General features: G+C 50.1%; 1 protein-coding gene across 1 annotated transcript in view; it reads right to left on the bottom strand.

Annotated features, from left to right (window-relative positions):
- LOC142407328 (phosphofurin acidic cluster sorting protein 1-like) overlaps window positions 1–12,151 on the bottom strand; it is a 70,588-nt gene that overhangs the window by 21,512 nt on the left and 36,925 nt on the right. Inside the window, exon 2 of the mRNA XM_075496681.1 lies at window positions 1,312–1,399. Coding sequence (XP_075352796.1) covers window positions 1,312–1,399 — 88 coding nt within the window. The remainder of the gene's footprint in view (window positions 1–1,311; window positions 1,400–12,151) is intronic.

The raw sequence follows: 12,151 nt of genomic DNA, 5'->3' as shown, positions 1-12,151 counted from the left end.
ATGTGGGACCCACAGCCCCCAGCTGGCTCCCAGCCCCCCAGTCCTGAGCTGCTGGGACCTGTGGCCCAGCCTTGATTGCTCCCACATTTCCAGGGGCCAGCCAGCTCTCTCCTGCCCAGGTTGTTCCCTTGCTAAAGCCTGCACCAAAGGGGCACAGGTCTCGGGGGTCTCGGGGCTGAAAGCCCAGTGCTTTCAGCTCTCCTGAATGGCATCATACACACAGTGACGGAAAGGCCAGCAAAGCAGGACATTGACCAATAGTGTGTAGACCACAGCATCCTTCTGCTGTCCTCACTTCAGGCCCCAGGTTTCACACATTTCACTTTCAGGTCCTTCTGTGCAAGTGAATCAGGTCTGCCATGAAGGCAAACCCCGCCTCCCAGAGCTCCACTAATACTGCAGCTTCCAGCACTAATCCAGGATTTAGATCCTAATGTGTGTGGCACAAAGAGCTCTGTGGGAGCGCAAAGCTCCCACCCCACAGTGCTTTCAATGGGATCAGCAGCTTTACCGCTGGCTGACAAGAACGAAGGAAGGACAGCAGGATCCCAGCTGGGTTAGGGGAGCTGTGGCAAGGACAGCATACTCAAGAGGCATCTTGCTCCCATGCTGCCCTTTGGCAGGTGGAAAGAATGTGCCTACACCCACAGGGACCCATCTCTTCACCACCAGCTGCAGAGAGGGAGGGAGGAGGATCACACATACCAAGATGGGGGCAAATTCCCTCTCCCCTTGGTGACAAAGATCCTCTCCCCTCCCTTCTGCCTGGTTCAAAGTAGAGGCACCAGGCCTAGCAGGGATGCACAGAGAAAGGGAGGGGACAGCAGAGGCAGCAGTGAGATCACACAGGGTGCAAATGTCAGCAGAAGTCATGCACAGAGCCGCTGATCCCTTGCACTCTTCCCTTCCCACCCTTCACTCCCCAGGGAGGGGAATCAGATGGAGGGCACTATCAGAAACCACCTAGCGCTGAGCCTGTCTAAAGGGTCGGGAACAGTGGGGTAGGGGATGCCAAACTCTGAACAGCAGCTCAAGAGGAGGTTCTTGGCTGAGGCAGGCAGGGAAGCAAGACGCTCTGTCCCAGTGCAGAGGCCTAATCAATTCATCCCTGATACAAACCAGCACCGGGCAGCTTGCTGCTGTCCCTGGGGCATCATTCCCACCTTCCTGAGAGCCAAAATCTCCCCAGGGGTGCTAACCGAGACAGAAGCAAGGGGCTGGCACGAGGCAAGGGACATGCAGACCAGCACTTCACAGAGGGCACAAGGATGGGCTTGCTGCCATCAGGGGGCAGCAAGGAGAGGAGCCTACCTGAATCTTCACAGCGATAAGTACAGAGCTCAGCTCTTTGTCCAGCTCTTTCAGCACCGTGAGTTTCTTCAGGCGCAGACTGCAGAGCCTGTAAGACAGAGAGAATGGGACACATTCAGGCACCACCATCCCTGGGGCCCTGCCACATGGTACCCGGTGCTCGGAAGGCAGCCTGGATGCTTGGCCCAGCCGCAGGCATAAGCTTGGCCAAGGAACACTGGCATTCACGCGCCACCGAGGCAGCCCATTGGGGAAAAAAGGAAAGAAGGAAAATTAACAGAGCTAAAGCAGGCTTAAGGGATTAGCATGCGACAGGAAGTCCAACAGCAGGCCATGTGGTAAAGAGATCCCTTCCCAAGTAGGGCTGTTGCCAGCTCTGCTTAAATCTACCTTGGCCACAGTGCTGTCTATTTATAAACCAAAGCACTTAAATCCACTCTTATCCTGGACTTAGTTAAAGCAAATGTTCCCATGCAAACATCACAACTCAGCTCTTCTCTTGTGCAGTACCACACAGAGCTGATTTGGGAAGCTAGGAGGCAGCAGCCCAGCAGGAAGCCTCATACAGCAGAGCCACCTTGACAACCTCAAATCCTTGGGACTCAGCATGGTAAGTGGTACTTCCAGGAAAAACCCACGAAGGAGCCTGAGGCTGAGTGAAAAGAGCTACTTTTGCTGCTTGAAGGATTAGTCAGTGCCTGTGAGACAGCCAGCCATCCCGACCTCCTGCCTAGGAGCCTGCAAGCAGGACTCCCATGGAGACTATTTGCAAGGAACTATGTGTCAGGGAGCACAGGCCAGACACTTGTACAACAAGCAACACCGGCACTCCAGTTTTGCAAGCTAGCCCCTGTGTTCCACGCTCAATATCTGCATTGCTGCAGCCAGTGGTACCCAGGACTTCTGCGGATACCCATGTGCTGTGCCTGAGATTTAGGCCACCCTTCCTGGAGAACAGATGGGCCACTACCAAATACCATTCTGACTGATACACTGTGCTGTCTGAGGGCCAAATCTATTCCCCCCTGCTTTTTTCTTTTTTCTTTTTGTTTTTTAGAAGGAAAAAAGACTGCTCTTGCTATGCTAACGTACAGCAACAGTGTACTACAGCCCAGAGGTGGAACAATTCTGGAAAGGGAAGGACAGACCGCCATACTGCAGGACAGGTTTAGGGCCTAGCAAGCACTCACCTCCTACCACATCCCTGCTCTCCTTGCTAGATTTATTTTAGCTTGTGCAGAAGGTTTACGGGACTGTGACTACAACCCTGCTGCTCTGTCCTTTGACGTTGGATAGCAGGGCATGGTGAAGACCAGAAGCGAGGAAGCTGGGAGTGCAGGCAAGCTCTGCCTGCCTCTTTGCCAGATGGCCTGCATTGCTTCAGCCAAAGCCCAGGGCTATAGCCCCCTAAGCCCTTGTACCCTGTGCACCCCAGCACTGCAATCAGTGATCCCATCTCTGGCCAGCCTTACCCTCTGAGCCTCTGCTTGTAGGAAGGGAGAAATCTTATAATCTAGGGCAGGCTTCTTGCTCCCAAGAAATACTTAGGCAAGGTTAGGAGTGAGCTGTGGGGAGCGTGGCCAAAGACAGGGAGGCCACCTCTAGGGCAGAGGGGACAGGACTGAGCCAGAAAGCCAGAAAGATGGGTACAGCAACTACACCAGATGTACTAAGGAAAAGCTTGCAAAGAGGCTAAGTTTAGCTAACGCCATCACTAACCAGTGCTAACTTTGACTGTCCCTAGTCCCTAGACAAGCCACAGAGAGGAATGAGGCTTGAATGTGTAAGCCAAGGACAGAACATCTACTCAAATTTTCCATACAAGCACTGATTTAGTCGTGATAGTTACCTGCATGGAAAAGTTATCCCCAAAAGATTAAAAATTCCATAAGGATATATCCAGTCTTAATTTGAGGATATTGAAAGATTATAATTCTACCTGGCAGTTGTTCTTGCTGTAAAAACATTCCTTATCCAAACTAGTCCACTCATTAGCTCTTCATGCTCCTCTCTGAGGCACTCAGGAGTCTTGGTACCTGGTATTTTCCCTCGGGGAAGAGTACACCCATACTGATCAGCTCCGCCCACTTGGGCAGCTCTTTTATCTCCGGTAAGACACTTTAAAGCTTCTTTCTTCTACCCCTCTCCAGTTTTCAAGATCTCTTTTACACAGTGGGAGATCCTGTACTCTGCCCCTGGTCCTTCCCATACCACATGCAGGAAGGTGGTTACCCCCTTCCACCCTCTGCTCTTCCCCCGCTGCAGCAAAGATCTCACTAGCTCACGTATAGCTTGTACCCTGCAACTCCAACTCCTTCTCAAAACAGTGCTTTCTAAAACACTACTAGCCTTCCCACAGGGATTAGCACGCATGTTCTGGAGTCTAAATGTACTTATTTGCAGCACAACAGCACACAATTTTTAAAAAGGTGCTCCTTAGCAGCTTGGCTGTCCCTGATGACCCTCTTTTGATCTGTTACTTAACCAATCCCTGCATCACCCAGATTTGTGTCACTGCTAGGTGTTTAGTGCCAGTACTGCACAGCAGTGGGTCTCACACTAATCCCTGCAGATCTCTATAGGACAGGATCGATCCACAGTGATCAGAACGGTATGCCCCACCGAACACTTCAGCCAAATCTCATGGCAACTACCCCATGGTCTTGCCCAGAACTCATCACTGTGTGATCCCCGCAAGTCACTGAACATTTTGGTAGATAAGTTATAAATCTGGATCTACTTGCTCATATAATTAAACAGGGTAAGTACCAACTGCTCTTGAGCTGTGGAACTACTGCAAGGACTTCCTCTATATCGAGTTGTGGTGAACATGACTGTGTAACACTCTGACAGCAACAGTGACTGACAACAACAACGAAAATGAGCTCCAACAGGACAGTCTGACAGCCTCCTGAAACTGCAGTACTCCTACACTCCACTACTGGTCATTCACTGGTGAGAGGTACTCACCATTTCCTGGTATTATCTTCAAAAATGCTGCCTTCTTTCCATCACTAACTGGGATGGTCAGTCAGCCAAAAATCCCCTTTCTTGATCATAGCCTTTTAAACATGCAACAAAATAAAGTAGCTCCTACTTTTCACTCACTCCGCTCTACCTCCTTATTCAACCTGCTACCAAGCAGGAGCACACACCCCACCACCGCTGCTGGCCGAGGAGGTAACAACAGGAGTACATGTACGCATACACACATTCACACACCGCTCACTGTCACCACCCCCAGCTAAGATGAGGGTAACATAAAGGAGCACACGCACAAACGCATGCATCCCAACAGCACCACTCCCGGCTAAAGAGCATGCACACGTGTGTACCAACACACATGCACACAGACACACACTCTCACTCACCTCAGCTAAGCAAGCACTGACTTTCAAAGTTGGGATTCTGAACTGCAAGCAATTACATCAAAATAAGATTGGGAGGGCGGGGGAGGAGAGAAAGGAGCAAACCCAGGAACTCATTGAGTTAACTATCTGATAGCATTAAAACCTCAAAGGTGAAATTTTCTAGAGTATGTTCTTAGACACTGAAGTCATACTTTGAAAACACCCCAAAGCATCATTCTACGCACATTTTTTCCTTTTTTTTTTCCGCTTCAGGTTGCAGCTTCTCAGCTGTTTCCTTCCTCTCTATTTAAATGGCGAATTTGGAGTTTTTGCTCTGAAGTCTGACGAAACACTTATAACACTGTCACCAACCTGGCCTGTGAGTTCATCTTGAAAAGCAAAGCTCCTGTAACACATGCATTTTGTGAAATTCAGTGCCAGCAGCAAAGCACTGGCTCCAGCTGTTGTTTGCAAATTCATCCAACCTCCTGTCCCAACAGGTGACTGCTACTCACAGATGACACACACAATGGCTAGTTTTACTGTTGAATTTCAAGGCCGACGTTTCAGTGAACGCCACACACCTCTAAAGCCCCTGATGCCAGGGGAATACAAGCCAGAGGTACAGCTCCTAAGGCTGGTAGAGAAGGAAGGAAAATGGGATGAAAACACATCTGTGCACAGTACAGGAGGAGCAGGTTAGAGCCTGTGCTTTGCCCATGAGCCTGAGGGCAACTAGTAAGGAGAGGAAAACAATTTTGACCTACCTGTGGCCTCAGTAAAAAGATTTGGGGATACACCGTACACAGTTGGGGGAGCAGCAGCTTTAGAAGCACCCTGCAAAACTGGAGCTGCACAACTACCCCAAAATTATCCACAAACTGGCAAAGGTGCCTGGCAGAGAAGCAGCTTGAGCTCTGTTTAAACAAGGAACCTCAGACATCTTTTTGCACAGGACATAGGCACTGAGGAGGCAGAAGTGCCGAGGAGCACTTCTACTGGGACCATACATGGAAGGTGAAGGCTAGAGTGTAAAGAGAGGCAGCAACGAGGGCTCTTTGAATGGTACATCTTGCCACTAACAGGATATAAACCTTAATAACAGGTCTCACACTCCTTTTGAGCAGACATGGTACCTTTTTTCTGGTGGCACCCTGGGCTGTTCAGTGCTTGGCTTACTGACCACTGGTGAGTGGCAGCTCATTCTCTGGGCAGGATCATTTTCCTTAACATTTGCGCTGATTTCTTCAAGTGGCAGCAGCCAGACTCCCTGGGCCTGTAGCTCCCATGCCACCTACAAATGTTAGAGCACATCCACCTTCCCCAGCACTGGCCCTGCACACATCCTTGTCAACACTACCACCCTTATTAGATGTGCAGTCGTGAGCTAAGCCTTCAATAGCAGCAGTTTATCAGCTCCTCAATATTTGTCCTGACTTTGACAGCTCAGGTTTGCCTTTCAAGGTGATATCCACCTCTGAGACTGGGCTTCTGGAGAGATGCCAGATGTTCAGTGGGGCTCACAAGGTACGGGACACTCCTGCACCCCTCCTCACTTGCTGTGCAGCACCTATTTCCTGCAAAGCTTCCCACTAGAGGGCAGAAGGCAGCCAGCCAGGACCAGACACCCCGGGCGACGGGGATGCCCTGCAGCTCGCCCTGCAGACTGGCTATCTCAAAGAGCAGTTTGTAAAAGCAGCTTTACCCCCTCTGATCAGAAGGGTGTCCAGCCCTACAGCTCACCTCTGATAGTGGCCAAAGCAGGTGCCAAGGGAAGAGCACACAAACGGGGTGCGAGCAGTGAGATACTGCCCGGGGATAATGCGCTCTTAGCCACAGCTCTGTGAAGTCAAGATACTCCCTGAGCCTTAAGTGATATGTATGCACGAGACACCACTGATGCACGCAGAGGGGAGGAGAGACCTACTCCACTTTTAGAAATCAAGTCCCTGTTGCCAGCAAACAGGAGCGATGAACTGGGACAGCAGCAGGACCTTCATGAGGCTCTGCAGCTCAGGCATCAGGACAGGTAGGTGGGCCAGTTACATGTTTTAAGATGAACTGGGATGAAGGCTGATGTCAGCCTGCTTTGAGAGCCTCCCCAAGGGAAAGTGTGACAGAGCGTGCAAGGCTTGCTAGCACACTCTTGCCTCTCTGCCCTCCAGCAACTGCAGCTGCTGCAGCCCGAGAAGGGGTAAAGCAAGCTGCACTGAAATGGTATAACACAGTAAGATGCAGAAGCCAAAGGCCATGACAGCACCCTCCTGGGGTCCCCAAGGAAAGAGCTAGGGCCAGGGCCACCAAATGCCCACTGTGTATCAGGTCCCCCAGCTGAGCTACACAAGGTGGTGTGCAGCACAACAGTGCTGGTGCTGACCAGCAATCCTCTCCTTGCCATGAGAGGGGCATTTTGGCTCCCCAGCATCCTGGCTGACAGCAGCTTGCTACCAATAGCACACATCTGCCCTGCTGCTGGATCCAGAACAGACTTCTGTTACTGCAAATTGCAGTAGGTTTGACTCATCCCAATTCCGAGGTGACCTTCCCAAAGGAAATCCCAAAGCATGAGGGACAGGAAGACAAAACTCCCCAGGTTGCTATGTCCCTTCATTTCCTGTAAAGCATTTCACAGCTTATGGCTCTGCCTGCCTTAGGAAATCCAGCCTGTTTTCCCATGTGACTATTCCTGGTCCCCTCCATCATCCCACCTCCCTTCCAAGTGCCTCTAGACAGACAGAACCCAAGGCCAAAGCTCAGACATTCTGGAGGACCAGCTGCCTCTCTTCGTCCTTTTGTCTTTGAGGGTTATAACAGCAAAGGAATATAAAGCCCATGCTGAGAAGGGGTTCCTTCTCCCCACAGCAGCAAGTTGGCCGCACTACGCAGGAGGAGGACAGAGGGCAATGGCATGCTGGGAACAGCAAAGAATGCCAGTGTCGGCAGGGTATACATTACCAAGAGCAGGATGGCATCCTCAGTCAGGACAAATGGGAGGCGAAGGGAAGAAAACAGTGTCCTGCAAGTAGATATGTCCACCTTTCCTTGTCTTCCTGGCTGGCTGCCTGCAGCTACCCAGAGTCCTCCTCACAGCCTTGTGTCCTGGCTAGCACATGCCCCCTGGGATGGCCATTCAAGACAGACTGCAGCCTCTTTTCAAAGAGGCCAGTGCAGGCCCTGCCAGTGAAGCACATTAAATGGGACCTCAGCACCACTGTATTGAATTGGAGCACCTTGTTTTTTCATTTTTCCTGTCCTCACAGGAGAGAAAGCCCACCCCAACAGCTCCCGCTGTTCTCATCTGACTGGGCAGTCCATTCTTAATTGCATGAAACATCATCATCTCACTATGTATGTACATTTATCAGGCATGCCCTGCTCTGATCGGCCCTTGGAAGAGTGCCTAACTCTTTAATCTCTGGGCAGACGATCTCAGAACAGCTCTGGTTTGCTCAGTGACTTGCCCTTGAGCTTGCTGCACCCAGCTGCTCTATTAAATAACTCAGAAGCGGCTTTGCCACTGCAGGGATCACACACGGGTCTGCCCAGGAGCTCTGACTGCCACCCAGAGGCCTCCTGGGAACAGCCTGCTCTCCCATCACAAGTTCTTAGCACTCCTCTGTGTTCAGATATATATTTCATAGTATTGCAGTACCACTGAGATGGCACAGTCACTCACAACAGATGCACGGGAAAGAGCAGGTCACAACCCAAAGAGATACAACAGTTAGGACAAAGCATAGCAGACATACCAGGCTGGGTCAAATGCACCTACAAAATAAGGAGGCTCAGAGAAGGGACAAGAACATCGACAGACTGTGTGCATGTCTCAGCCAGCAGAAGTAGCTACTAGTGATCACCAGCAACAACTATCAGAGCTGCTTGCTACCTATGTGAAAGCAGCCAGGTGTGAGGGAGGATCGAGCACAGCCAGGCAAAGGATTCACTGATTTTGTCTGGAAGACATAAGATTCACTCAGCATTACAGAAGAGATCTGTTGGATTTATCTAGAATATAAAAATCTTTCTAAATACCTAACATGATGTGCAAAATCATTCTCCCCAGGGCTTTCAAAACTGGTATCTGATAGCTGTAGCCAAACTGTAGCCAAAACTGTTCTTGGATCAGCAACTCTGTTTCCTTCATAGGGTTTTATCAGGTTATGCATTTGAAACATCCTTGTTAAAAGAGATCAGCCAAGATGCATTATTTAGTGTACACCAGCCCTAAACACAGGGAGTCACACGAGGAGAGGCAGATAGACCAGCAGCAGTGCTGTGCTCAGGGTGCACAGTACTTTTTTTTTCCAAAAAGCTACAACTACTACAGGCTTTCAGCTGCTTTTGTGCTGCCAAAATGTTAACGTGCAGGCAGTGCACATGGAAGAAGATCTGAACTACTCATAACACTGCATTTCTAATGAAAGAATGGCTCTTCAGGACAAGAACTAACATCAAGATCCCTCTGCTTATTTGCTGCCCATGGCATAGTGAGGAAGGGTGGGCTGTTCCAAGCAGCAGGGCAATGAAGCAGAGGCATGAAGATGCACGGCTTCTTCAGTGCCATTGCAGAGGTCACAGCATCCCGAATCAGGACAGAGCAGGCCTGGTTGCAATGGAAAAACAGCTCTCTCACACAAATGCTTGGCCAAGGCCATACACCAAATCAGGGAGTATTCCCTGTTCTCCAGCATCCCCACTAAACACAGACAGCAGTGATGCTCTCAGCCCAGCGAAGCTGCCTGGGATTCCCACTGGTCAGGCCTGCAGCTGACTGCTCCAGAACACGTGTGCTTTCCTTCTCGAGGCTGTTGAGGCATCCTCTGAGGTTTGGATGTGCCTCATCACATGGGCAAGTGTATGTCAGCATCTCTCCATGCAAATTGCTTCTAAACAAGACAGATGCTGCTTTCTCAGACCAATGCAAATACCATAGTGGAGGCAAGTCAAAAATAAGCCTGTATGATGAAATGCTCCCTTCCTATTCCCAGGCAGATTTCCCTAAGCACAACTGTCCTTTGCAGGCTCCATAGCTACAGACAGCTCCACAGTTGTGGACTCAGCAATACAGGCAGCCTTGAAAAGGAGTGGACCACTCTGGCCTAATAGCTGTTTGTGTTGTGAACTTGTGTCTAGGACAAAAGTGCTTGCTGCTATGTTCATTTTCAGGATGGCTCAGTGTGGGACACTGTACACAGCAGACAAAGACAGCTAAAGTCAATATATAACCTAAATGCCCCCTCTTGACCTGAGGACTGCTTCCTCCCAACAAATGCCACCTCCTGACCCATCTGTGCTGTGGACTGAGAGCTCCCACATGCTTTGCCAGCCTGGAGAGCAAATCACACCCTAGACATGCATCCTTCCTACCCTGATCTCAGGGGTCATTCTTGCCAATGTGGCTAGTCCCACTGTGGGAGGAAAGAGCAGCTGCTACTGTGGCACCAGGCCTACCCAGCACCACAAACTCCCAGGCAGGATGAGTGCTGCCTGCATATGCAGCCAGCGCAGAAGGTGGGCAACAGGAAACAGACCACTACAGCCTGTCAACATTGGCGGGCCTATTCCTGCCCCTCCTTCCTAGCAAGTCTCCTCTCTCCAGACAGAATTCAATATAGAGCTCTGCCCAGCAGAGCATATGAATTAGCAGGGACTGAACCCACCAGTATGGAGAGTTAAGGCAGGTACCACTGTTCACTGAGGCAAGCTACAGCCTTCTGCACATCCAGCTTTCCTCTGTGCTATTAAACACCTTCTTTCTGGGCCAAGCCAGTTCAGGGAAGAGCTGCTCCATCTCTGATGGCACTGGCACAGCCCTGGACCCAGCAGAGCTACCAGCCAGGCTGCTACTGTTTTATCACAGCTTCATGCCTGCCCGTAAAGCTGCACTAAATGCATCCCTCACACAGTACAGCTCTGCTCCACAAGGCTCCAGTCTGCCCAAGTAGGCAATATAACCACACTAAGGCAAAACGCAAGGAACAGGTGCAATGACAAGGCAGAGAACGCCCAGCTCTCCACTCTGATGGGGCTGCAGCTTCAAAATTTGAACTGACACATTTTGCTGCTCGTGAGGCTTCACTGTATCCTCCTTATACCCAGTGATGCGGGTTTTAAACTTCTCTCCTTCTACTCTTCCATAAATACTAAATGAAGTTGCCCAACAGGATCAAAAGCTAAGAGGAAAGACTAAAATACTCTTGGGAACTTCATGTTTCATAACAACATTTTTTTCCTGCTAACATTTAATCTGATTCAAGTCAGATACAAACCTGGCACCTCACAATGTCATTTTACAGTCTGGTCATGCTGCTCTGTGCTAGAAAAAGTCAGCAACAGAAAAATGCCCTACCTAACCTAGTATTATCATCCCCAGGATCTGCACAGGCTGGAACACTGCTATTTTAACAAAGTTGCTGTGCTGTCTCCCCAGATGTATTCAGCCTCTGTTCACAGCTTTCCCCACCAGTTTTGCTTTAAATTTTTTCCTTTTAACCAGTTTGTAATTTGGTACCCACCTGTACCTTCATACTGCAGTGCTGCTGAAAGCACTGCTTTTCACCCACCACCCCTGTCTCTGTGGACTACTTCCCAGGCAGAAGCAAAAGGGATCCAGGCTGACTAAAAGTGAGCTTACATTTTCTGCATGGAGTTTCCCAACAGGTTTTTAACCTCTCTGATACACAGGTCTCTTAACCCACTGATCTAGATCAGTGAGGCCACTGTGCTGACCACAGGCAACACAAGGACCCTTGTCTGAAAAGTGAGGGAGCTATGAAAGGACAATTGTTAAAATCATGGGAGAACAATCACTCTGCGCATTCAGTGTCAAAAGCAAGACCAGAGGGTGGAATGGAAACCCTAGAAAGACCGTGTTGGCTGCTCCAACCTGTCACAGACATACCAGAGCTATCTTACACACCACATGGCAAGGAGCTGCAGCTTACCTGGTGCTGCAGAGCAGCTTTCCTTTTAGGACAGACGCCTGCAAAAACTCTAGTATGCACTGCTTCTCCTCATCAGTCAGCTTCAGAAATAGCCCCTCCTGGCTGAGACATCCATCTTCTCACACCACTGCAATCCAAAGCTTCTGGGCTGTTTCCACCCAACCACACATGCTTTTCTGAGGCAGAGATGCCACACAACCCATGCAGCTGGAGTGGAAGTGAGAAGGCTGTACACATTGCTATGGCTCACACTAGATCCCTAGCTGAGGGGTACCATGGTATTTACTAGAAAACCCCAGCAATAGAATAGTGCCTTGTGCTCAGGTCCACCCCTGTAAAATCAGGCTCTCTGAGAGCAGGCATCGAGAAGCATGGACTGGCTGCCCTGCAAAAGTAGAGGATCTGTGTCCAGGGAGCAGCCTGAACTACAGCAGGCCAGAGCAAAGGCAGTTTCCCCTTGAGGACCTCTCCAGGCAAAGCATGCAGGCAACTGCTGCCTGCAGTCATTCATGCTACCTGTCACCACAAGATTTCCCAGCAGGCCAC

This window comes from Mycteria americana, chromosome 3 (assembly GCF_035582795.1).
Source record: "Mycteria americana isolate JAX WOST 10 ecotype Jacksonville Zoo and Gardens chromosome 3, USCA_MyAme_1.0, whole genome shotgun sequence".
Classification (NCBI taxonomy): Eukaryota; Metazoa; Chordata; class Aves; order Ciconiiformes; family Ciconiidae; genus Mycteria; species Mycteria americana.
Note: the sequence above shows the minus strand (reverse complement) of the source record. Positions and strands in the feature narration are given on the sequence as shown.